This window comes from Fusarium tjaetaba (genome assembly GCF_013396195.1).
Source record: "Fusarium tjaetaba strain NRRL 66243 chromosome Unknown NRRL66243_c0000028, whole genome shotgun sequence".
Taxonomy (NCBI): domain Eukaryota; kingdom Fungi; phylum Ascomycota; class Sordariomycetes; order Hypocreales; family Nectriaceae; genus Fusarium; species Fusarium tjaetaba.
This window is the reverse complement of record NW_023501224.1, coordinates 102283-127816: the sequence shown is the minus strand read 5'-3', so window position 1 is coordinate 127816 and position 25534 is coordinate 102283. Positions and strand designations below refer to the sequence as shown.

Here is a 25534-nt window from a genome sequence, read left to right as displayed (position 1 = left end):
AAAATGTTTCTTGGATGGGTCATGATTAGAGTATTTCTCTCAACCCACTGTCTTTATAACTTCTATAATAATTCAAGATAATTGGTTCGCAATGACCCAATCAGCTGTATCATCTGCCTCAATATCCTTCTTCAAGTCAAGAGTATACACAGAGAAGTACCTGCCCACGTCCAAAGCATGAACGTAACAAGTGACCAGCAGTTTGAATACTGGATACCGGCCCTGATGTGGAAGCTGCACAAGCTTCTTTACCGCCATCTCAGTTTCTTCCCCAAGCCTAGAAGTCTCATAGACCGAGATCTCATCGATAATGCAGAGTACAACACCACCCTGTGGTATTTGATCCACAACGCGCTTGAACACTTTGTAGAGGGTATGAAGTTCTAAGCGTTCCAGCTTTCGCCACTTAGAATCAGAGATGAAGGAAAGATCAACTGCTAGACCCTTGTCTGTCATTTGGCGGATCAGCTGGCCTAGGATACTTGCCATCATGCCAACTGCTGACGCAAGAGGGTCATTGGGGTGCGAAGGTTGATGTTCAGAACAGAAATACTCGAGAATGAGAACAGGAGCAGACCCAGTGAGACCCGTGTTTGACATCCGCGCCAGTTCAGCCATAACAACACTGAAACGGGATATACACCCTCTGGCAGAAAGATCTCCGCGACCATTGGCAAGTAGACGCGTTGAGGTCTAAGTTTCCCTCATAAAAGTTTGCCACTCTCGCCTTTGCATTCTCGCCTACTTGGTAGTTCAACGAAAGAATAGATAAAATGTCCCGGGTCAAGGCTTCTGGGTTGTAATTGAGACACCGGAGAAGTCGTTGCTTTGTTTGCTCCATATCTGCTTTAGATTGGGTTGGCTGTTGTGAAGGGCTTTGTAGAATGGTAGGAGTTGTGCTTTGGCTGATGTCTTGGTCCCACAAGGAAAAACGATCCGCATTTAGGATGTCGTAACTAGAGACTTGAAGTCGGCTGGGGTCGCTGCCCGGAGCAGAATTTCCTGAACTCAGGTTAATTCAACACATATTCACAGACAGCTCAGCCTGTCGTGAAGCGTTGCTCACGGGGGGAGATACCTGATTCAGCCGCCTGGAACCTAGCATTCGTCAACAAAAACTCCATCAGTCGGTGAAAGACTATCTGCGTCTGTTCAGTCTTCCCATAGACCTTCATGACCATACGTGCTTGGCATTGCGACGCCTCATCATTCACAGCCTGAGCACACGCCTTGATGGCCTCAACACTCTGAAACAGCTGTTCCTTGTATGAGCCCTGCTGTATAAGACTGCCAATGAACTTCTCTACAGACTGTCAGTGACAGAGAGCCGGAGTTGCTGTGATGACCTACTTGGCTTGCCATCAAGGAAGAACTGCATGACCTGGTGAAGCAGGGTCAGGATGGCTCGGAAAAGCTCGATTGTGCGCTGTTCGAGGAACTGATCTCGCATTTGTCTGTACATGTCGACGTATCTCTTCGCACGCTCCATGATCATTGGTATCTCTGATATTGCTTCATAGACGCTCTCCTCGACCTTGGTGTACCTCCCGGCAGCCTATCTTGTGTTAGTCAGATCTCGGACAAGAGGATAACTTACCCCAATAATAATCTTGAACGCTCCGCAGATACTAAAGAGATTGTTAGTAATCTCTAGAATGCTACATACTCCGGGATGTACCTCGACCCATAATCCCCCGTGGGCAGAAGCCCCAACCACCTTTCGAGAGCTTCAGAGTGCCGTCCAACCTTGTCAACAAAGACCATGACTTTGCTTTGCTTGTTTGGTCTGCTCCTCCATAATTGAGCAGTTTTCTCTACTTCTCCCATGACCACTTTCCAGTTGCACTGACGTAGGTCGACCTTAGTATTGTACTTCTGACCTGTTTTATCTTGACCGAGCTTCTTCTGGACTTGCGCCATCACTGCGAAGAGAGATTCTGTCTCCTCCTGTATTTCTTTCCACTTGGTTGCACTGCCATTGGCGACGTTAGCAGAGTTTAACGTCACTATGTGATGTCTTACCTCTCCTCCTGCTCCTGACGAGCCTCGTCCAAGGATACAAACCCATTTAAGCGTTCACTGAACACAGGCAGCGGCTGCTCTGGTAGAGCAATATTGTTTTCGATGTATCTGGCGGCTTCGTTTGATGGGAGTCGATCGCGGGCGCTTAAGAACAATTCTCTGTGGAGGTCTTGCATCGTGCTTAGTGTTCCAGATGAAGGCGAGGAGTACAAGCAAAGATGCAGAGTTTATCACGACCTAGCATATGAGGCTGCTGCGCCGGACATGATTGCCAGAAGCCCGAAATGGTAATTACTGCGAGGAAAGCCTGATCAGGGCACCGGCGGCTGACCGCATGACTGCCGACCTGGCAACCAATAAGTCGCGCTCTCGAATCGCCCAATAATTTCGGGTGCCTAGGATTCATGCTGTACGACCTGAAAAGGATATGTGTGTATTAACTATGGCCGACTGACGTCTTGAGCTGAGTGTTTGGCTGTTGTACAAGGTGAATGCCTGATGAGGCATGTTCTGCGAAATGTGACACTACAACAGGAATGAATCTGTTTGAATATCCCTCTCTCTTGATCCCGCACTCAAATCTCGACTAATTTCAAGCTTTTATCCATCAACTCTAGGTTCTCGGCCGGAATACGCTCTCAGCCACAAATCTCAACTGCAAATAAGATTAACTCGCCAATATCCCATACTCATTCCAGAACAACAAAAGGGCTTAGCTCGCATATTCTCTATCAAGATGCCACCAGAGGTTGCTCAACCAATCCAGACGAGCCCTTTACTCCCCCCAGACGCAGTCCTGAAAGCGGAGGAAACTATGGACGCCCCGACTACACAACCTGAGATACCAGATCATGTTGAGCAAGAAAAGCCAGACAAGACCTCTGAATTCGACCTTCTCCAGGAAGCATTGGTTCGCCTGGCCGAGATGAATAAGCTGTTCACTACTGAAAGGATTTATGAGAATACTGAAGATGTCGCGAATGCCGCTGAAACGTCCATGTATAGGAGTCTCTGCAAAGGATTACTCGAAAAGAATCGTCGGCTTGGACAGCTCACAATGCGATCGCAGCAAGCAGCCATACACCACAATTTTACAACTATGAGGATCGAAGAGCTTGAGAAAGAGGTCAAGGATTTGAAAAACAGAGTTTACGAGCTGGGAGACGACCATGATTTCAAGAAACCGAAGGACAAACTTCCTATCCATCTGCACAAGCTGAAGAGATCCAATCCCTATGAGTTTGCACTCAACAACGACATCATCCTTCTTCCGATATCTCAGCAACCAGCTTTAGAGGTCAAATTGGCAGAAGCAGTAGTCACTAAACCGACCAAGGATGAGAATGCTTCACACAATATGGGTAATGACTCTGACATCACACCCGAAGGACTTATCCAGTTTAATCCGGAGAGACTCAGAATAAGATCTCGTCCGCTTATGTTTCGCCTTGAGTAGGTGACAGCCACCCAAGTGCTTTCCCGAGTGAAAGAAGATAGAATAGATGGGGAGACGGTCTACAGCGGCATGACGTTTCTTCGGCCCTTCAAGTTCTTCATCAAGCACGAAGCAGCTATTAGGAAAAGCGTGCCTGATGTAGAGGCCAAAGTAAAACAGGAAGAGAAAGATGACTCTGAGAATAATCCGGAGAAGAAGAAGAGGGGCAAAAAGGAGTACGACCTAGACCAGCGACAGTTTGACGCCAAGGATCTCCTGAAGGATCTCGAATTATTGGTTACATTTCTCGATACAGATCTCCGGCCAACCTTTGATCTTAGGCGACAAATCAGAGATGGAAAGGCTGTTGAAATCGAGTACGCCGATCTGAGACATCTGTTTGAGAGAGGAGATATTGTTGTTGCTAAAGCAAATCCAGCTTATGCCCGAATGGTTGTGAATGTGGCTGGCGGGTGAGAACCTTTGATCTTCAGGGCTACTAAGGAAGAAGAATACCGGACTCCAGTGAATGGCTTTTTTATAGATTGTATTAGCTTGGGAATTAATGGATCGTCCTTTGTCCCGAGTCTGGAACGATTCTCCATCAGAAAGTTCCACGGTCGACAGCCCATCTTGTCATTGCTTCTTTACCCCCTCAAATTCGACCCAAATGCAGATACTCTACGAAACAGGTTCCTTGAAGGCGGCAGGAACTTTTCACAAGTCGCAAGCAGCCCATTCTGCCACAAGAGAGCTGTAGGGAAAACGGTTGATGAACCGTCAGTAAACCTGGACGCCGAGGTTGTTGTCGATATGACGATTGCGATGAACATGAGATCGCAATGACGGCCTGATTCTGGCATTACACGGGACGACTTCACAAGAAACGATAAGAGAGAGGTGCTGGAATGGCCGTGGTGTAAGCATCTCGATGAGTACAATTATTCATGCTGTGGAAGCGATGTTATCTTCAACGACTTGGAGCTGGACGATGTCGATGCTCAAGAATTCCTCAAGAAGAAAGGTTATATCCTACAGCCGCTTACATTGGAAGATCTAACAGATGAGCATCTCATGATCATGAGGCCATATGTTCATGCGTTTGTTTTACGCTCGAGGCAATGGGTCACGATAAGATCTGACGATCTGCAAGACGTTATTTTCCGAAACAGCTTCGATGATTTGGTCTTACCGGATAACCACAAAACAACCGTCCAGGCATTAGTTACCACCCATGAGAAAGAAAAATCACCACTATCTTCTAGTCCTGAAAAGCCGAGCATCGGATCTGTGCTAGACCTTGTTCAAGGAAAGGGCAGTGGACTTGTCATTTTGCTACATGGACCACCCGGTGTTGGAAAGACGTCGACAGCCGAATGCGTCGCTGACGATACAAAACGGCCTCTGTTTCCAATTACTTGCGGTGACATTGGAGAAACTGCTGCTGATGTTGAGCATAACCTGCAAAACCACTTTGAATTGGCTCACAAATGGGGTTGTGTCCTACTTCTGGACGAAGCCGATATATTCCTCGCCAAACGCACCCGCAGCGACTTGCGCCATAATGCCGTCACAAGTGTATTCCTTCGAAGCTTGGAGTATTACGCTGGAATCCTCTTTTTGACGACAAATCGCGTTGGTGTTATCGATCCAGCATTCAGGTCCAGGATTCAAATGTCTTTGGTTTACCCCCAGTTGAGCCTTGACGTTACGTGCAAGTTGTACGAGAAGTTTATTAGAAGAGCCAAGACAGAGCAGATGAAACAGGGGTACTATGCTTTCAAAATTAAGGAGAAAGAGATTCTCAAGTTCGGAAAGAAGCATTTTCGAACTTTGGAAAAAAACAGCTACGAGACATGGAATGGGCGGTCAGTATTTCAGTCACATCTTGTATTCACCTGCTAACTGCCACAGCCAAATCCGGAACGCATTTCAAACAGCCATCGCCCTAGCAGAGCATCAAAGCATGACCCAATCCCCAGGGGATCCTCAGCCGACACTAGGCAGAGAGCAGTTTGAAGCAGTGGCGCGAGGATTCATGCAGTTTGACGAATACCTCAGCAAAACACTCGGAGCTACGGATGCAGATATGGCAAAGCGAGAGGGATGGCGCCACGACGGGTACATGATGGGAGCAGGCACCCCAGCCGTCCCTGTAGTTCCGATGGCTATGCCTCAACCAGCTCGTCACGTTCAGAAGCAAGCTGCTGCTATGAAATACGATAGTAATGATGATAGCGACTCTGAGACTGACACTGATGAGGAACCTGATATAGATGCCAAAGAGGCTAGGGCGGGGAAGAGTGGATCTGCAGAGAAAGGGGATTTTGAAACGGAAAGAGATGAGTTTTATGAGTATATGAAGTGGAAAAGGAAATGGTCAGGACACAAGTAATACATGGCTTGTAGTAGTCAAATAGAAGATGATGCCATTTATTCAGTAAACCTTACACTCGTAACCTCAACGCTGGGCCTACAGCTAGCTTGAGCGAGATCTCGGACAGCGCTGGAGGAACAGTCTTTGGGTTATTGTCGTCTATATGAGACTTTACTATCTAGCCAATGTAGCCATGGACTCACAATAAAATTCAAACCCTCCCTCAACCAATGCTCATCAATGGTAGCTTTAAAGTCAAAACCATGGTCTCCCGGCCTGACAGCCAGATGGATCTGAGTACTTGGGTCAAACCGCTGCAGGCAATCCACCAGCTTCCGGGTGCCATCAATAGGCACTGCGGTATCTCCCTCGCCGTGGAGCAGAAATAAAGGCGGAAACAAAGACTTCTCATAATTCGAGGAAGTCAATGCCACCCTCCTGATTCCATCAAGGATGAACAAGTCAGGGTCCTCGCCGAGAAGCTCCAGATACCGCCCATTGTGTACAACTGCCATTGCCGAATCAAGTCTCAAGGGTGGATCTGCCTCAGTGATTGCAGGCTTGACAACGGTGGCCGAAAGGAACTTGTTGACATCTTCGTTGGGATAGTTTGGTACACCAACGATTGACTTGGTATAGGACTCAGTGAAGTGAGCTTCTTTCATATCGACCATTGGGTAGAGGGCTATGATCGCCTTGGGTCTCACAAAGCCTGACAGCACAGACTGTAGAGCCAGGTAACCGCCTTCGACAAGATCAGAAGGTCAGTAAATGATGCATTACATGGGTTTAGATGGTTCGAGCTCACCGGCACTTTCGCCAACGACAAGCGTTCTGATGAGGTCTAATTGAAGCTTTTGTTGCCCAATTGCTGCGAAATGACGCGAAGAAGGACCCCCAGAATGCAGCCAATTCCAGAAGTTCCCCATGTCATGAATGATATCCCGGCCCTTAACCTCAGGGAGTAGTCTGTAGTTGGGACTGATGATAACGGCATCTTGCTCCTCAGCAAAGTCAAGAACCCACTTGGAGAACCAAGCCGGAAACAAACTGGAACCGGTGATCTGATAAAAAGTCAGCTTAATGTTTAATGCTAAACTATCGTTTGCATACTAGAAATCCGCCGTGGATCCTGACAATGACTGGAGGGCTGTGGCTTTTGAGGCGACGAGGAATCAAAATATCGACGCCTATCTGAATACCTGCAGACTCATAGTATGTTCGGATAATGGTGAAGGGATCGAATATGTCGCTTTTGACACTGTGTAGGACATCGATGAGGGCGTTGAACTGAGCGTCACGCTCCGACTGAGAGGTCAAATGTCAATGAGCTAGACCGCGATCCGATTTCCAGTTTACAGGCAGTTTATCCGCCTTGGCTATGTAGTATGAGAAGAGAGTGGAAGCAGCAAAATGCGCTGGTACTAACCTCCAAGTACTGTTTGAAGTAATAGCCAAGCACCAGGTGAGGTTAGGCTGAGAGACGGCGGCACTTACCGCAACCCCGCTTCGTGACTTTTTACCAGATCGGGTATGGACGACTTCACAGCGACAAGAGGATGAGAGGAGACTCAAAAGGTCACTTTATGGGCTTTTGAGATACCGGGTGATGTCTTCAATGTAACGGAGGCATGCGAACGGACATCAAACGGGACATGGCTCACGAGGCAGAAAAGGGCCAGTAGATCGAGACAAGATAATGTATTTATGATAAGCTATTGAATTTACAAAGCCTAAGAGTAATATGTAGGTGGAGTTTTAACAATCACCCGCTAATTGTGTCTAGCCTTGCAACGCCTTGTATATCTAAGTCTCCACCCGTTCCGAGCACTCCAACACCAAAGCATCTTGAACCCAAAGTCAGCAAAGTATCCTTTCCACTTTATCTAATTGACTCACCGCCATAAGGAAGAATCTGACTAGCAATAATCCCACCGATATTGTTCTTGCGATCAGCGAACCAGAAGAGATTAGCCAGGCCTTCCCAAGATGCTGAACCAGCTGCACGGCCAGTCGACTCGGGGAAGTGATTGATAGAAAATGACAAACCCCAGCCCTCGGTGTGATCATCTGGCATTGGCGTTAAGGGAGTTGGGTTTGCCAGTTCTGGTTTAGCAACGGGGACGCTGATGTTGCTGAAGCGTGGTTTATCGGGGATTTGATCGGTGAACATGTCTCGTAAGATATGTCAGTACAAGACTAGAGTGTCCTGCAGCAGAGATGAATGTACCATTGACTGTCTCAGCTTTGAGTAGCCGAACTCCTGATTTCGCATCCAGTCCGTCATTCAGCAGTAATGATATAATTCCTGCAATACAGTGAGCGAGACGAGAAGCAAAATCAAGGGCTGCTAAACTTACGCCCAAACTCTGCTGGTCTTCCAAAACATCCATGACCCCCAGCTCATGGAACCTTCTCTCCATCCTGAGCAAGAAGTGGACGTCGATAAAAGTGATCTGTAGTACTCAACTTGCCACTTGGGCTTCTGCGATGCATATAAGCCAGGTTTGACTTATCTTCCGCCGATGGATGGAAAGTGACATGGTCCATGCCCAGTGGCCTGAAGATGTGCTCTTTAAAGACATCCTCCAGTGACTTGTTGTACGTTCGTTCGATCATCACGCCAACCCAGTCCATCGAGACGCCATACTGAAACGTCTCACCAGGCTGATTCACCAGAGGTAGATTTGCTGTGTCAATTGCTTCTCCAGAGAAGTCATCGAAACCAATTGGGCGACTGAACTCTGCCAGCTTCTCATCCTCAAAGGCATAGCCGAAACCAGCTAGTCATTTGTCAGTGCTGGTATTCCTTCATAGAAGGATTCAGGTCGTACCTGTGTGAGTGATAAGCATTCGAAGAGTGATTCTCCTAACCTTCTCAGCAAGCTCAAGTTTGCCGTCTTTTCTTCGAGTCAATACCTTGACGTCCCGTAGCTTAGGGCAGATGGCTTCGACTTGATCAGCATCATCTAAGCGCAACTTCCCTTGCTCAACGAGTTGCATGCACGCGACGGATGTTGCCAATTTGGTGAAAGATGCCATGAAGAAGATAGTATCTTCTGACATGGGGCTTTCTGAGGTGACCCCCCGCAAGCCAGAGTAATGCTGAAAGATTGGTTCGCCGTCATTTCTGAACGAGGAGTAGACGAGGCCTGGGATCTTGCTCTCGGTGCCTCCAGTCGTGTACTCGTCGATAATACCACGAAGCTTGGACTGAGCATCCTGTAATAGTACAGACATGTTTGAGGGTGTATGAATCCGGAATAGTCTTTATCGGATGGTCTTCCGGGTTTGGGCTTGCAGTCATTTGGCCGGAAGCGCTCGACTCTCTAGATACAGAGTATAAGAACAGCTTCGCCGATCTGGTCTTAACGTGTCCTTGGTACTGATTAAGGAAGATCCCGAAGCAGTAGCAGTACGCCTTTACTAGTTCCGTAGATGCTTTTAGCGGAGGACGATGCGACTCAAGTTAGGTGCGGGGATCGAGCACCAAGAATGGAGTTCAGATTATTACCCAATTGGGAATAAAGTTAGACTACACGCGAGATAAGCTACAGGGACTAAACACCATTTACATACAAGTCAACAGACCGTGTAAGTATAACTGCAGATAAAACGGGGTCTCAGCTAGCTATTGATAACGAACAGCAATTTTCTACAGTGTAATCCCAGCCGTCACCAATTCCGCGTGCAGTAACAAGTTTCAAGAGTCAAGCCTCAACAGCAATCAAAACTACCATTTTACTATCAACATGTCTTCAGTCCGTTATCAGTTCCTCCCCGGCCCAGTAGGAGAAATGCTCCGCTCCACATCCCTCGCAACCACCGCCACAATCCCACTATCAGGCTCTCTCGTCATTACGACAGGCCATGTCGGGGTAGACATCAAAACAGGACAACTCGTCACCAGCTCTATAGAAGCCGAGTTCAACGCCGTGTTTGACTGTCTTGATGCAGCAATCAAGAATGCAGGTGTTACCAAAGGCCTCGGCTCAGCACATAAGCTGGTGGCTTACTTTACCCGAGCTGAGGATGAGGCAACACTGCTTAGCATCTTTCGAGAACGGTATCCGGGACATACTCCGACCTTGACCTCGGTGGTCGTGGCTGGGCTAGTTAATCCGGGGATGCATGTTGAAGTACAAGCGGAGGCGATCGCTATCTAGAGGGGCTATGGGGACGCCATGACTGATCAACAGACAGAAGGAAGACAGCGATAGATAAACTAGCTACAACGGGTATGCACTCATGTCAATAAATGCCAAACCCGACAATGACAAATTCCACGCAACATTTCTATTTTCGGTACTAAACACCAAATGCTATCTATTCTCGATCAGGCATGTTTCGGTAAGGGTTGTTAGGATCCGCCAACTCCTCCTCCACACTCTGTATCGTCTTGACCACCTTTGCAGGGGCGCCCAGGGCGATCGAGTAAGCGGGCAGACTCTTAGTAACCACCGCCCCAGCGCCAACAGTGCAGCCTCGCCCAATGGTTACACCAGGGAGAATGACGACGTTACCGCCGATCCAGCAGTCGTCTTCAATACGGATGGGATGTCCGAACTCGACGAACTTGATCCTGGATAGAACGCTCGTCTCATGGCCCGCGGTATAGATGTGTACGTTGGGACCCATCTGGACGCGGTCGCCGATGATGACGAGGCTGGTATCTAGAATGGTCAAGCTGAGAGATATTAGTCACTGTTCCACTCACTCAGAGTTGTAGACTCACCCAAAGTTCATGAAGCAGTTCTCGCCGATGGAGACATTACTTCCGTAGTCAGGCATGAAAGGCGTCTCAATGTCCGTTCCCTTGCCGACCTTTCCGAGCATCTCCGAGAGCATCTGAGCCCGCTTGTCGTCGATCTCCTCGCGAGTGCCAGCGCTGGGATCAATGTTGTTGTACTTGTACGCCAGACCGCGCGCTCTGTGGCGGCCGTCCAGAAGCTCGGGGTGCCGGGGGTTGTAGCTAGCCCAGGGTTAGGAAATGTACTGGCGTTGTATTAAGGTGTAAAGTGTACTCACAGCATGCCAGAGATCATCTTCTCGTACTCTTCGCACCATGGTGTACCCTTGAGGCCTTTGGCGATCTCGATGATCTCATTATCTTTCTGTTGCTTGGCCATGATGAGCAGTGTGGCTTTGGGCAGTGATTCGTACAAGGCTGATAGTCGGCAAGCGATAACGATATGAATCCTTCAGAAGAAAGTTATACTGTCTGACTGTCGAGGTAGATACGGAGCTGGTACCTGTTAAGTTGGAGAAACACGTCTCATCTTTTAAACGTGGAGAAGGTGAGGGCTTATTACCAGAAATGGAATTAAGACGTGACCCACAAAGAAAAACAAGTCTACCCCACACAGTGCCAGCTCGTCACGAGAGGAAGAGCTTATCGGCAAAGGTCGATTCTTGAGGTGATTGATGCCAAGATACGGGCTGCATGATTTCCCCCGCGTTCGGGGGGTCTAATCTTGATTAACGGAGAGATAGATTGCGGGGGAGATACAGGTTCGTTTGATACGTATCTGATCCTTTATTGGCTGCTGTCTTGCTTGGCTGTAGTGATTCCGACTAGCCAGCCTGGCCGTTAAGAATAGTCTACAGCGAAAAGTATATTACCTTGACGTTCCTGACTCAATCTGACACTCAACTCATCACCATCTCCCACACCGTTCACGATGGCTCAGAGCATAGAAGCCCAGAACTCCGACAACAAGCCCGACATCAACGTCACAGACAACTACGACGTTGACGTCGGCAGGGTCGAAAATGTCGAATCTTTCAGCAAGAGCCCTGATGCAGTCGATGACAACATCCTCCTCGCTCAGGGCCACGCCCCCGTGATGAGACGATCCTTCGATCTGCTGGGCACCCTTGGACTTGGCTTCAGCATCACCAACTCGTGGGTTTCGAACGCCAGTTGCTTTGGGCAGAGTCTTCTCTACGGAGGTGCCCAAGTGACTGTGTTTGGGCTTATAGTCGCTTGTGCGGTGTAGTGGCTTATTATTCTTGGTCTTGCGGAGCAAGCTTCGGCGTTTCCGTCTCTCCAAGACTTGCCTTCCTTTCTATTGGTTAAGGAAAGTGCGAGAATCGAAACACCCAGTCACGTGAGGTAAGCTACATACAGCTCCAGGACTGCTATCCCTGAAATCAGGCTGCGAGAACATCACAACATCACCAAGAGGGGTAAACCTACAATCAGATCGTTTTTCAATCCGAAAAAAAGATCCTTATCCCTCGCGTCGAATCCTTCCTCACCAGCCTTAAAGGTGATACCAAGGCGACTATGGCCGACTTGGACCCTGCGTTATATACTATCGCATGGATCGCGCCGCTCGAGATCGAGGCCCAAGCGGCTCTCCACATGCTCGATCACAAACATGAGGGCCGGTTTCCTACTAGTCGAGGAGACGATTATGTCTTTGAGGCTGGTGATATCAACGGTCATAATATTATTATTGCGACATTACCGATAGGCCAGGAATACGGTACTGGATCAGCTGCTGCTATCGCTAGTCAGATCAAGAAGTTCTTTCCTAACCTCTGGTTTGGTTTGCTTGTTGGTGTTGCTGCTGGCCTGCCTAATCATCAAAAGGATCCCCCAATTGACATTCGACTTGGGGATGTCCTCGTTGGACTCTCCACACCTGAGAGTGCTGGTCTTATAGCCTATGATTTAGGGAAAGAAACTGCTGATGGATTTCAGCTCTTGAACGATAGGCGTGTCCTAGCTCCGGTGGAAACTGTTGTGAGGTCCGCTATTGGCAGTATCAAAATGTCGTTAAATGATACTGAGGCCTTCCTACCATTTTATGAAAGTATCAAGAACAAGCACCACTCTAGTGGTACTTTCATAGATCCCGGTCAAGAGGAGGATGTACTATACTACACAGAAAGTTCTGCAGGGGCTCGGAAAGTTATGCAGCGAAAACAGCGGCCATCAAGCAATCGAACACGCGTCTGGTATGGCTCTATCGGGTCCGGGGAGAAATTAACCAAAAACAGCCAAAAGCGCGATCACCTAAGGGATACTTATAATCTTATAGGTCTAGAAATGGAGGCGGCTGGTATTATGAACCGAGTCCCTGTAGGTGTTATCAGAGGGGTGTGCGATTATGCAGATGAGAACAAGAACAAGAAATGGCAGCCTTTTGCGGCAGCAATGGCTGCTGCATATGCAAAAGCAGTTTTGCTCCGTATCGGGTCTGGACAGGCCGCGCCAAAGTCAATGGGTTAGTGCAGTTTCTTCTTCCTCTCGTGGATTATTTGGCTTATATTTTATTTACGTAGCGCTGCAAACTGGTATGATCCTATGTGATCTCCCAACAAGAACAGACCGTTTCTTCGGACGGGAAGATGAGCTCTTGAAGATCGAAAACAGCCTTGAGCACACATCGGACTCGCTCAAGAGTGTTATCCTTTGTGGCATCTCCGGGTCAGGCAAGACCCAGTTGGCTCGCGAATACGTTGCTCGCAAAGCAAACAATTTCTCGGCAATATTATGGATCGATGCAAGCACGGAACTGACTGCAGAGCAGTCCTGGAATTCCTGCGCGAGCTACATCCAGAGAAAAGTTCCAGGTCTGAAGGTCCAAGACTCATATACGTCGCTACGTTCCTTCGTCATGGAGTGGCTGCGAACGACCGCAGCAAAGGACTGGCTCGTCATCATTGACAGAGCGGATGCTCCGATGGCTACTAAGCGATTGTTGGACCCTTTCAATACCTTGAACCACGGCTCTCTTTGTATCACAACAACACATCAAGCAATTGCTAGAGCCATGCGGACAAAGCAAATTCTCATTGAGCGTCTAGATCCAGTATCTTCCCAAAACCTCATTCTCTGGCGAGCATTTGAGAGCCAAGAAGAACATTCATCTCAAGGTTTGTACTCGCCATTACATTGATCAAGTTCATATCAATGATACTGACTTTTTCAAGTTCTTGATTCGGTGGTACGTACAGCTAAAGCTCTCGACGGCTTTCCACTCGCACTTGAGCTTGCTGGAATCCTTATCTACGAGGGAATAGTACCACTAAAAACATTTGCGGAAACCTTTGCCTCTAAGTACAACCAGCTTGCGCGATTCAATGTTGATCCGGGCATTTGGCTATGGAATAGGAGCGACTCGCTATTTGAAATGTTTGACGAGCTCTACCACTCACTCGTAGCGAAAAGCCCCAACGCAGGTCTTTTGCTTACGTTATGTGCTGTATATGGTCCCTGGAACCTGCCAATATCTCTCATTCAGGGACTGCAAATTTATACAGATGACGAACGTTCGGACAACCCGACTTGTTGGGGCCAGTTGAAATCCTTGCTCAACGACGACGTCGAACTCAATTTGGCTATTTATGAGATTTGCCGAGTATTTTTGGCTAAAAGGCAAATGAGCGCTGATGGCAATATTCTGAGCATTACACTCCATGGCTCAGTATGCCAGTGGCGTTTCGCTACGATAGGAGAGCAACGGGCTGAGTGGATAATGAAGACCTCTTTTGGTCTGGCATGGCATAGAGAATCAGTCAAACAATCCTCAGAGTAAGTTATGCAACTATCATAATATTGGAGTAAAAATAACCCTGAAAAGGACCATGGCCGAAGAAGGAAGCCAAATTGATGCCAACCGAGGGTTCTTACATCTATTCGACAAGTGTCTGAACTCCATCGAGAATCATGTCCCAAGCGAGGACCTGGAACCTGCTACCGGCAAATTTGCCCGACACTACTATACATTTTGCTCCTGTAGTGCTCCACTTTATCTATCGTCAGGGAATTCGGCCAAGGCCAAGGAACTGTTTTCAGTTGCAATAAACTATGCGAGATCATCTGAGTCGTACGACCGGCGTTTGATGTATCTGCTCTGCGGTTTTGCTAAATGTTGCAGGCGAGTTGGAGATCTTGATGCTGCAAAAGAAGCTCTGGAGTCTGCATTGGAAATTGCCGAGGGAATTTGCGGCTACAGAAGCGAGCAGACCTTAGAAATCGTTGCCCAGCTCAAGACGGTTAGCGAAGGCATAGCCATGGAGCAAGATCATCGTCAACGGGCAGCCGTGGCTAGTACAGGAAGCAAGCTCAATGAAGTTCAGAGTAACGCTGAACAGTCTAGTTCAAGCTCATTGCAACCCCCGAAAAGAAGCTCCAGAGTGGCGAATTTCTTGTTGAGACCTCTCGGATTGAGAATAGATCCACAGAACGTTGAGGGGAGAGGCGAGCCCGAGTACCAGATCGTTGACCCTGTCCCAGTCCCACAGTATATCCCGCAGAGTCCAGACCTTTTAGGCAACTGGATTGCACAAGATCAGCACAATAGCTATCGACATACCTTGCGTAGTCGTGATGAGCTAGCTTCCCAAGCTCCTGAGGTGGTCAGCAACGAAATTGGCTATATTCCGTTGACCGGCTTCACGATAGATGAACCAATGAAGTCAGTCAATCCCGGACTGGCCTTGGAGATATGTCTTCTCAATCCCGCGGTATTTATCCCGGCAGCTAGTGGCGTCGCACCAGGAGTTCGAGGGACGTTGCGGCTAAGGGTCAAGGACCGTGTACAAGTCGAGGCCATCACCCTGACACTTCGCGCCGTCCAAAGAGCCAATTGGTTACCACCAGACATCCCACCAACTCGTTCTGAACAGTTTCAAGAAGAACTCGAAGTTCAAAGCACAGCCCTCTTTCAGACTACAGAGAGTCGACAAGGAGCGCCATACGGAAGTGACTGTCAGTATCTTGTGTCCAGTAGCGCGCCCTCAAGTAAAGCCTCTACCCAAGCTGAGCCCGCAAACAGCAAAAGCTTCCCAGGTGGCTTGTACTGCTACCCGTTTCAGTTCACCTTGGCAAACGACAGATTGCCCACCGCGCGTCTCGGTCACGGTTCGCTTACGTGGCTCCTCAAGGCCACTCTAACGTTTTATGAGACTAGTGGTTCTAGCCATGATATTGAACTAGTCAAAGAGGTCCCTGTAATAAGGAATCGGACTTTCAATCAAGAAGCCATAACGCGATGGGGCTTATGCTCCGGACGTATCACCTTCCCATACAGAATCTGGATCAAACACAGCCAGTTCTTCTTCGGCGACAAGATACCGGTCTTGATCGCTTTTGGGCCATCTATTACGTCTGCAAGAATGCTTAAATTTAAGTGCTCTATCATCCAAACGGAGGAGTATTGGACACCAGATGGTCGAAACACATGCACAGTTCCTCCCCGTGAAATAGCCATATTCGAAAGGGTGAGCAATTTGTCAGAAGGATCAGATCTGGTGACTTATAAGCCGGTTGGTCCCAAGCCTGGTCCACTTTCCATATTGTACGACGACGTCTATTTGCCTACTTGCAAGGGGATGGACCAAAACGAGAAATATCACTTGCGTGCGAGCTGTACTTTGCGCGGCATGCAGATTACGCACCACCTGCGAGTAAGTCACACATACATCACCGAACTCGAAATGCAGTTCATTGACATGGTTTGGCAGATTACTATCGGTGTCTCTATTTCTGATCCCTCGCAGACAGATATCGAGACCGTTAGGGATCATCCAATTACCCTGCTCGACTGTCGATCTGGTTGCAAATACTACAATCCATTCTCCTACAAACGTTTATGTCCCTATTGCGGGACAGTGGATTGGTGTTTCGAGGAGGATATCAAGGTTACTGTTCAGGGCATCAATGACCGATCCCGCGAAAGGAGTCTGTTGGGTCTGTTGGAACCAAAAAGCGCCACGATCCATACAGAGATGTTCAGAACAGCAGCACTTTTCTCAGGCATCTTTACAGATCGGAGAGCGCTTGCAACAGAGCTAACAAGTTTATTGAAACAAACAAGACTAGCTAACGAGAAGATGTTGGGGCGGGGCTCGACGCCACCGCAGTCTGAAGATAATATCTTTACGCTTGATGTCGGCTGCGAGATGTTTAGACGATATGCCTTGGCTTTATTTGATAGAGGTGGTGTATTTGCTGATTTTATTGAAAATAATAATCAACAGATAATTCATGAGCTGGAATAATAAATAATATTAGGATTAGGATGGAGTTAGTAATGACTATTCTTTATCTCCAAATACCCAGTGATCATTCGCTTCGCCACTAAGATACGCACTGTAACGGTTTCGCTACGACATATCACCGCCGGTTCTGCTGCCCAGGTGAGAGGCCATTGATCCCTTGATGATGTTCCTTAGTTCTGAGCTCTAACGACGAATTTCTGTGATCCATAGGCCGTACGATGGGCCACAGACTGTGGCGTCGATATAATATCGATAAGCTGGACAATCGAGACCCCTGTGCCGGGAAATCCCGAGATGGAGAGTCTTCAACAAGCTGTCCGACGGGCAAGCAACCACAACATCGTCATGTTCTGTTCAACAAGTGACCAGGGTAGTATGACGAATGATCACAACTGCTATCCAGGTGACTTTGGAGGTTGCATCAGGATTGGAAGCGCGAGCAATACGGGTGACGCCATGGCATGGGTCAAGGTTGAGAAAGTTGATTTCCTCCTCCCTGGATCTAATGTGCCCTTTTCCGTCACCGAAGGCAAGACAAACCTGCACGAATCTGGTAGTTCTATTGCCACAGCTGCTGCATCAGGCCTTGCGGCATTTCTGATGGCTTGCAGCTGGCTCTTGGATGAGAAGGACAACTATTTCAAAGACTACAACAACATGAAGAGGGCATTTCATAATCTGGCCCAGGGGCATAAGTTCCCTGCCGTTTCTGAGAGACTGGAGAAGCTCTTTATGCGGAAACTAGAGAGGATTCAGGGTAAGGATGAGAAAACAGTTAGTGAACTGCCTATGGAGTGGTCGGACGAGTGTCAGAGGGCACTAGGTGAGATCATAAACGGGATTAAGGATACAACGTGAATTCCTTTCTACCCGTTCACATTACAACACATAATTAATTTAGATTGAACTCCGGCTCTTACGGCACTCTGAACAATGGTGTTAATGAAAGGCAACGATGTGCTGATCAAAGTCTACTACTGATAGCCTTTTTCTTCGAAGCAACGACTTCGCGATGAGCAACCTGCGCATTCAAACAACCTTGCTCCAAAGCGCCGTCGATAGCAGCTCTCCAGCCATGGGCCCAGTCAGCCGAAGCAAAAAAGACATTACCGTGTCGACTCTGAAGTTCGTCCTGGTATTTTGACATGTAACCTGGCTGCCACCAGGCAGGACCTCCCTTTGAGAAAGGATCCGTTGCCCAATTATGCAGCATCTTCTTATCGTTAGTGACCAATACTCAGCAATAGTGGATGTGCTACTAACCAGTCTCTTGACATCCATGGGATGGGTCTTGTTAAGAGCTTCAATGGTCTGCGCTGCATTATTCTCGGGTATAAATGTTTCGCGTTCATCTGCACCGAAGGCAACGACGTGGACATCGCCATTCGGCAGTACGCCATCGCCATAGCCGTACATGAGAAGACCAGGGAACTTCATACCATTCCACCTCTCAAGTTCTTTGTTACTCACATCAGCGTGAACCTTGGTCATCTGATTTACATGGCCAATGTTGATGGCGTCTTGTCGACGTTGTGTCAGTGGAGGAGAGAACTCGATATCCTTCAAGACGTTGAGAGGAATGGTGTTGATAATCTTCTTCGCCCGGAAGACATCGTCATTGCTACTGGTCACACTCACTGGACCGTCGCCAGATGAGTCCTGTGCGATCGACTTGACTTGCGTGGAGAAAGCATGCTCCAGCCCATCCCCAGTGGCCTCCTCAAACATACGCTTCGCAAGTGCAGTCTGGCCATGTCGAAGCTTATATCTCAACCAAACATCAGCAAAGTTATCAGAACTATGCATTAGTAAAGCATGTGAACGAATCATATCCCAGAGACTCGACTCTTTCATTCTTCCGCCCGAGATATGCAGTAGTAATGATACCAAGAGACCTTGTTCTTCGGTTGTGAGTTTATGCTTGATCTCTTCGAAGCGGTCGTGGCAGGATAGTTGATCCCACTTCTCAACGGTAGATCGATCGACGATGGGATTGTCAAGCTGGGCGTGGGGGAGGGGGCAGATGGTACGACCGAATTGGCCGTCGACGTTGACGAACATGTCCCAGGCTTTGGCTTGCATTGCGCCGGCTTCCTTGTGGCTGAGCTTGCGCGGTGTAGCACCTATGTTCATCTCACGTCAGCAATATGGAGTGAAACTGAGGTTAGTTGTGATCATACCTGGTACATCGATAGTGTAATACCCTTTGTGCATGTCCGGACTTCCCGTAGTAATGAGATCACGGTCCATGTTGTATCGCGTCATTTCTCTAAACAAGTAGCCCATATGGTGAGTGACCCAAGTTCCTCCCATCTCATAGAGAAATCCTTAAAGTGTCAGTCAAGCCTTGTGATATACTGAGATCCTTCTTACCATCTTTCTTGGCAGTATATGTCCTGCCGCCAATTCGATCTCGTGCTTCTAGCAGTAGGACAGAATGATCTGCAAAACGTCAGAGCTGTTCGGTGGACAAATTGGCTGTCACATACTCAATTGACTGAGGTCACGAGCCGCCGCTAGACCAGCATATCCAGCTCCAATGACAATAACATCGTAGACTTTGTTGGCAGAAGAAATGGATCGCTGAGGCGAGATAACAGCGTCTCTCTCGAGTCCTTTCTGAAAGCCAGTGTGAGGCTCCCAGATATGGCCGTCTTTAGTCTTGGGCGTCATACTGTACAAACCGAGTGACTAATTGACAAAGAATGGAGAAAGACTTGGAGTTGCAGGATTCGAAGTTGAAAGCTTGAAGGTAACTAGAGTCTAGCTTGGATGGCGATAAACCTGCCTTAGCCTTATCTAGCTTGTTTGCACTGTCAAAGCTACTCCAATCAGTAGTAGTTTCTCAAGCCATCTCCAACCCGGCAAATTCCACAATTGGCCCCATCACAAAGTTGACACTATTTCCTATCGTGGACTCTGCGGGGTTGAAGCTGTCCTTAATTCCTATTTGGATAGTAACGAGAGCTCCGCACATAAAGAGGCTTCAGCGGAGTCTCCGATGTCTTAATACCACATTGGGTAGTCACGTCAACTTCCGTATCCACGGTCATGATAATCATGGCGTAGACACTCAGCGTTTGTTCATAAAATCTCGAACCACAGCTCGTTGAAAGAGTCAGACCATATCTGAGCTATACCGTATCATATCACACCGCAACACACCACCCGCATAACTTTAGTGTACTTTTATTCTTAAGCAAATATGCCTGACTTTACTGGTCTCGAGCTCACTGGCAAGGCTGCCATCGTCACTGGCGCGTCTCGGTAAGTTACCCCGGCAACCTCAGGTGAGTGAACTGCTTGACTAACACATCTCAGTGGCCTTGGTGCCGGCATTGCTATCCTGCTTGGCAAGCAAGGTGCCAACGTGGTGGTCAACTACGTGTCGGACGGCAGCAGAGAGCGAGCTGAGAAGGTCGCTCAGGAGATTGAGGCCAATGGCACAAAAGCTATTGTTGTCCAGGCCGATGTCAGCCAGACTGCTGAGATTCCTAAGTTGATTGATGCTGCGCTCAAGATCAGCTCAACTGGCAAGATTGAGATCCTCATTCACAAGTAAGTTTGGTTCCGTGGAAGGTGCCCGTCTCGGAGTCGCTGGACAGACAGTCTACGCCGCTACCAAGGCAGCTGACGAAGCTCTCGTTCGTGTCTGGGCCAAAGAGCTTGGTCAGTCACACGGCATCACAGTAAACTGTGTGAACCCTGGTCCTATCGCTACAGATCAATGGTTCCAGAGTGATGAGCAGTTCCTCAAGGATATGCAACCTCTGATTGACTCTACGCCTGCTGCGGCGCGTGTTGGTGAGGTTAGTGATATTGCGCCTTTGGTTGCGTTCCTTTGCACGGATGATGCAAAGTGGACGACGGGTTCTGTTCTTTCTGCCAATGGTGGTCTATACAATTAGATTAGCTGATTTAGTTGAATCATGAGATGAATGAACGGATAACTTGGCAAATGAATGAACTGAGATTCAAGAATTGCCATGATGATGAAGCATGTGATAAGACAGCTTATAGCGACTGTAACTAAACTCCAAGCTGACATCGCGAGGTTATGACGCTGTACGCTCAATGACTCGTCCCATGACCAATCGGAACCTCTCTAATGCATAGAAATTTGGCGACACGTAGATTCATCAGGGTTTCTCCCCTGCTCATCAAGTTTATCTCCAAATAGCCAGTGAACATTCGCCAATAAGATACGCACTGTAACGGTTGTGATTCCCCGTGGGCGGGGGCGTTTTTAGTGTCATGATGAGGGATGGGTCCAAGTTTCTTCCTTCTCCCCAAGCTTGGAAAGCTTTCTGAACCCTTCCCCTCATTCATACCTTCACTTCTGTGTGCTACACTCTGATACCAGCCTTTGTTAGAGAAATGTCAGCGGTCAAACCTCGAGAGTTCAAGTTCGTCGGCGCATTCAGTCGCAAGAGGAGACGTCGTGATGGGACAGCACCTGGATCGATTGACTTCGTCGGACCGACAACACGATCGAAGCAAGCAGCGACGAAACCGCAGAGTGAAGCTGTTGCTGCTGAGCCTGCGACGCCGCCAAAGTCGGCGGATGGCAATAGCGAAGGTCAGGATAAGAGTGGTGAGAATACTACGCCCCCAGCGGTAGAAGCGACAGAAACAGAGGCGCAGGCTCCTCTTGCAACGACGCCAGTGATTCCTCACGAGAATGCCAATCCGTTTGATCACGATATGATGATGGGAGAGGGTATGAACAGCGGAAGTGATATCGACTGGACATATTCAAGTCTTATGAACCCTTTCATAGATACAGGTCCCTCGTTCATGGCGCCTTTTGATCAAGTCAATGGCCAACTGCCCATTTATTTTGGGCCTGACATCCCTCTCATTCAACTGGGCGACTCATCATCTACCGACAACTCGCCTGAGAATCACTTCATCGGGCCTCAATTGCCAAATGAAACCGACGGTACAGCGGGAGAGTTTGCTACAGATGCACAGGCGCAAGCAATTGAAGAGCCCGTCTTGCCATTGCTCAACTCTCACGCGGCGCCGAGCAACATTAGCGACACCATTGCGCAGCTACTGACTCGATGTACGTATCAGTACTGCAACTCCTGTAGTATCATTACCTGACCGCATTAGATGACCAAGAGTTTTGCGTCATGCCTCTGACCCACGACTTTGCCGCCAATCCATTCCGATTCGACGCCGAAACAGGTCGGGGCTCACAACTTCTCTTACATTGCATCCTCGCTCTCTCTTACAAACACATCAATCGAGATACGGGATCTTGCGCCGGAGAGGCCAAGATGCATAAGAAGAAGGCTCTCCAGATGCTCAAAGACATGGAAGGCGTGTCGCAGGCGTCACCGATTGAAGCGACTTTCTTGGACGCGGTGTTGATCCTCATGACACTTGATGTAAGTCTGCACGAAGCTACATGTAGTCGGATACTAATATCTCCAGTGCGCAACATCTGCTCATGGTCCTTGGACTTGGTATCTCAAACGAGCGCATAAAATGATACAAGCTGCCGAATTCTGTAACATGAAGAAGACGCCTCGAATGCAAGCACGCATTGAGATGCTAGTCTGGTAAATACCACTAAACACCATCTACCCAACCCGAATACTGACTGTCGCAGGTGGGACGTCACTCTAGCCCTCACAAGCCGCCAAGGATGCGTCCTCTCCGAATCCACGATAATCAGCCTCTTCAACTCTTCAACCACGACAAAACAAGCGACGAGACCTTCTACAGCGTATCAGGCTGTCCCGAAGCCTTATTCCGCCACATTATCCGCCTCGGATCCTACGCACGAGAATTCGAGCTCATAAGCAACATGACCTGTGCAAAATTCGACATGGAGCACGTTCTCAACGTGGAGAAAGAAATACGCGAGTGGACAGACCCAGAGTACGGAGACATCCCAGACCAACTCGTCTCAGACACTACAGGCTGCGATATAGGCGATGTAGCACACTACAAAGAAGACTTACACCACTGCGCCGAAGCATGGAGATACGGGTTATTAATCTACATCGGGCGCGTGTTCAAATGGCAGCGCGATCAGCCCGCCCCCTCGATATTAGGCTTCCTGGCGCGCAAGACGCTTAATCATGTTACGTCTTGTTCTTATAGGTCCATGCTGCAGAAACAACTCCTTCTTCCCGTTTTTCTAGCGGGGTGTGAGACGGGGGATGAGCACTTGAGACAGGCGGCGAGGACGTATTGTAGTTGGTGGAATGAACGGACGAGGTATGATATGTTCTTGACGGCGAATACGCTGCTGGAGGAGGTTTGGGCTGATGAGGCGGTGGATTCGTGGTGGGGGTCTGTTATTGATCAGAAGAGTCGGTCGAATGTTAACTCTGGCGAGGGGAGGCAGTATTTATTTGGGTGAGGTTTTATGGCGTTTGTAGTCTGTTTATGGTGTCATGTTGGCGTTGGGAGGGATGGCTAGCTGTGACAAACAACATGTGAATGTCGGGTTGGGAAAATGGACGTTCACAATTTGAATCATGGCAGAGATTTGAGATGTATATATAGTACTCGCACTTTTTACTGCAATTGGCATTTTCTATCTTCCGAATAGAGTCATATCTGCTGGGGAACTGAGCCAGAACTGTCTCTTATATTCTCCCGCCATACATGTTATTCTGTTAAAAGAAGTACGACAGATCTAAAAGTCTCTGAACAAGTCCGAGATGAGGAACTCATATCATGTCCATTGTCACCACGTTGATCTGTTGCAAGGCGTAGATGCTTGGTCGATTCCGCATTTGCGTTTCTCTGCCTAATGAGCAAGGACAAGACATAGCGTAGGGAACCCAATGGCGCCACTTAATCTTTGCGGTGGAATTACCCGAAGATTTCTTATCGGATGTTCATGTTCTACATACGTGCCTTTACCTATGTAGCGGTTAAGTCACGAGTCAGTGGTCTTCGCGTATCGTTATCCTTTCGGGTAACTTGATTTTACTGCCGCAACTGCAAAAGCAGTCAGCAATAATTCCTCTCAGCACACTCTGCAACGCGATAAGGTAATTATTCATGAATGGCAACCGATTTGGGGGGTTCCAAGAGGTGCGCCATTGGGCTGGTGGCAACCCGGTTGGTTGCGGGGGTGCGGTATTACCCAAAGAGGAATTACGCGATTGAGTAACTACTGTGTCGAGACTTGGAGAGTACCATTCTCTATGGATGCTCGGGGTATCACAAACCACAGATTTAGGAGCATCTGTAGACCTCTGTAACATCTACAAAAGCACAGGTTTAATCGTATCAGATCAGTCCATCTCACCAACCAAATACATCATTTCAATCATCAATCTCACCATCCACCAAAACAAACACTCCCATCACAACACACAACAAAATGGCAACTATGGACGAGGTATTCGCCGGCTACGCCAAGCGACAAGCCACCCTCCAAGCAAGCACCAATATCCTCTCCCAAGGCATCGCCTGGGTCGAAGGCGAGCTCGTCCCCCTGCAGTCCGCCCGCATACCCCTCCTCGACCAGGGTTTCATGCACAGCGACCTGACCTACGACGTGCCCTCCGTCTGGGACGGCCGCTTCTTCCGCCTCGGCGACCACCTCGATCGTCTCGAGGCCAGCTGCAAGAAGATGAGGCTTCGCTTCCCCATCCCCCGCGACGAGATCAAGAAGATCCTCGTTGAGATGGTCGCCAAGAGTGAGATCAAGGATGCGTTCGTTGAATTGATTGTTACTCGTGGTCTTAAGGGTGTGAGGGGTGCGAAGCCGGAGGAGTTGCTGAATAATAACCTGTACATGTTCATTCAGCCATATGTTTGGGTCATGGACCCCGAGGATCAGTATCATGGCGGTCGTGCGATTGTTGCGCGAACCGTACGACGTGTTCCACCTGGCTCTATTGATCCCACCATTAAGAATCTCCAGTGGGGTGATCTTGTCCGCGGCTTATTCGAGGCCAACGACCGTGGCGCCACTTATCCCTTCCTGACTGACGGCGATGCCAACCTCACCGAAGGTTCAGGCTTCAACGTTGTTATAATCAAGAATGGTGTGCTGTACACACCTGATCGGGGAGTATTGCAGGGAATTACAAGGAAAAGTGTCATTGACGCTGCTCGATCTTGTGGATACGAGACTCGAATTGAGCATGTTCCGGTTGAGGCGGCGTATCAGGCTGACGAGATTTTGATGTGCCCAACTGCTGGTGGTATTATGCCCATCACTACTCTGGATGATAAGCCTGTGAATGATGGCAAGGTTGGACCTATTACGAAGGCTATCTGGGATCGTTACTGGGCTATGCACTGGGAGGATGAGTATAGCTTTAAGATTGATTACTAGGGCATTGTTTGAGAGAGTTGTTAATTCTGACATTAAATAAAACGCATTTTAATCTTCATCAATACTGAGTTTCAGTGAATCGTATTTACTGAGGAAGGGCATCAGTTGTTTCTTAAGAAACTCACTATAGGTCTCTGGCTCCTTGGGCGATGATACTTGCAAGATTGAAAAGTCACTTGATTCGAGTTCGGGACCGAACTTTTATTTCGTGGAGGTATCATAAACTTCTACCATCAATTAATCATAGTTCCGTAGATATCAGAAACGGTCGTTGGGCTTTGTCGCAATTTGGACACATCGAACCGAGACAAGCTTGTCAAGAATAGAATCTTGTAACAGAAAACATCACCTCATGTCAATACCTCAG

The 25534-nt window shown here is 48.4% G+C and overlaps 11 protein-coding genes across 11 annotated transcripts; 6 read left to right on the top strand and 5 right to left on the bottom strand.

Moving 5' to 3' along the window:
- Nucleotides 1-72: 72 nt before the first annotated feature.
- FTJAE_1524 (uncharacterized protein) lies at nt 73-2198 on the bottom strand (the record flags this gene model as incomplete). The annotated part of the gene is made up of 7 exons (XM_037347623.1): nt 73-693; nt 746-1002; nt 1067-1303; nt 1351-1555; nt 1598-1628; nt 1679-1972; nt 2023-2198. 7 exons carry the CDS (start codon nt 2196-2198, stop codon nt 73-75), a joined length of 1821 nt encoding a protein of 606 aa, XP_037211376.1.
- A 560-nt stretch (nt 2199-2758) lies between these two features.
- On the top strand, nt 2759-5852 carry FTJAE_1523 (aaa family atpase; the record flags this gene model as incomplete). The annotated part of the gene is made up of 4 exons (XM_037347622.1): nt 2759-3474; nt 3520-3930; nt 4342-5325; nt 5372-5852. 4 exons carry the CDS (start codon nt 2759-2761, stop codon nt 5850-5852), a joined length of 2592 nt encoding a protein of 863 aa, XP_037211375.1.
- Nucleotides 5853-5904: 52 nt separating this feature from the next.
- Nucleotides 5905-8007, bottom strand: FTJAE_1522 (uncharacterized protein; the record flags this gene model as incomplete). Its single annotated transcript, XM_037347621.1, has 7 exons — nt 5905-5976; nt 6038-6546; nt 6643-6898; nt 6948-7142; nt 7264-7272; nt 7332-7375; nt 7734-8007. The coding sequence occupies 7 exons, from the start codon at nt 8005-8007 to the stop codon at nt 5905-5907; spliced, it is 1359 nt and encodes a 452-aa protein (XP_037211374.1).
- A 230-nt stretch (nt 8008-8237) lies between these two features.
- Nucleotides 8238-9074, bottom strand: FTJAE_1521 (beta-lactamase; the record flags this gene model as incomplete). Its single annotated transcript, XM_037347620.1, has 2 exons — nt 8238-8617; nt 8669-9074. 2 exons carry the CDS (start codon nt 9072-9074, stop codon nt 8238-8240), a joined length of 786 nt encoding a protein of 261 aa, XP_037211373.1.
- A 512-nt stretch (nt 9075-9586) lies between these two features.
- FTJAE_1520 (endoribonuclease l-psp family) lies at nt 9587-10000 on the top strand (the record flags this gene model as incomplete). The annotated part of the gene is made up of 1 exon (XM_037347619.1): nt 9587-10000. One exon carries the CDS (start codon nt 9587-9589, stop codon nt 9998-10000), a length of 414 nt encoding a protein of 137 aa, XP_037211372.1.
- A 160-nt stretch (nt 10001-10160) lies between these two features.
- Nucleotides 10161-10963, bottom strand: FTJAE_1519 (acetyltransferase; the record flags this gene model as incomplete). Its single annotated transcript, XM_037347617.1, has 3 exons — nt 10161-10521; nt 10570-10806; nt 10863-10963. The coding sequence occupies 3 exons, from the start codon at nt 10961-10963 to the stop codon at nt 10161-10163; spliced, it is 699 nt and encodes a 232-aa protein (XP_037211371.1).
- A 552-nt stretch (nt 10964-11515) lies between these two features.
- FTJAE_1518 (calcium-independent phospholipase) lies at nt 11516-17708 on the top strand (the record flags this gene model as incomplete). Its single annotated transcript, XM_037347616.1, has 8 exons — nt 11516-11794; nt 12064-13069; nt 13128-13721; nt 13779-14379; nt 14429-14674; nt 14726-16539; nt 16912-16988; nt 17061-17708. 8 exons carry the CDS (start codon nt 11516-11518, stop codon nt 17706-17708), a joined length of 5265 nt encoding a protein of 1754 aa, XP_037211370.1.
- Nucleotides 17709-17814: 106 nt separating this feature from the next.
- Nucleotides 17815-19523, bottom strand: FTJAE_1517 (monoamine oxidase N; the record flags this gene model as incomplete). The annotated part of the gene is made up of 5 exons (XM_037347615.1): nt 17815-18063; nt 18114-18973; nt 19031-19177; nt 19224-19292; nt 19340-19523. The coding sequence occupies 5 exons, from the start codon at nt 19521-19523 to the stop codon at nt 17815-17817; spliced, it is 1509 nt and encodes a 502-aa protein (XP_037211369.1).
- Nucleotides 19524-20055: 532 nt separating this feature from the next.
- Nucleotides 20056-20758, top strand: FTJAE_1516 (uncharacterized protein; the record flags this gene model as incomplete). Its single annotated transcript, XM_037347614.1, has 3 exons — nt 20056-20117; nt 20172-20348; nt 20395-20758. 3 exons carry the CDS (start codon nt 20056-20058, stop codon nt 20756-20758), a joined length of 603 nt encoding a protein of 200 aa, XP_037211368.1.
- Nucleotides 20759-21227: 469 nt separating this feature from the next.
- Nucleotides 21228-22943, top strand: FTJAE_1515 (uncharacterized protein; the record flags this gene model as incomplete). The annotated part of the gene is made up of 5 exons (XM_037347613.1): nt 21228-21918; nt 21969-22246; nt 22293-22420; nt 22488-22853; nt 22919-22943. 5 exons carry the CDS (start codon nt 21228-21230, stop codon nt 22941-22943), a joined length of 1488 nt encoding a protein of 495 aa, XP_037211367.1.
- A 1261-nt stretch (nt 22944-24204) lies between these two features.
- On the top strand, nt 24205-25167 carry FTJAE_1514 (branched-chain-amino-acid aminotransferase; the record flags this gene model as incomplete). Its single annotated transcript, XM_037347612.1, has 1 exon — nt 24205-25167. One exon carries the CDS (start codon nt 24205-24207, stop codon nt 25165-25167), a length of 963 nt encoding a protein of 320 aa, XP_037211366.1.
- Between the last annotated feature and the right edge of the window lie 367 nt (nt 25168-25534).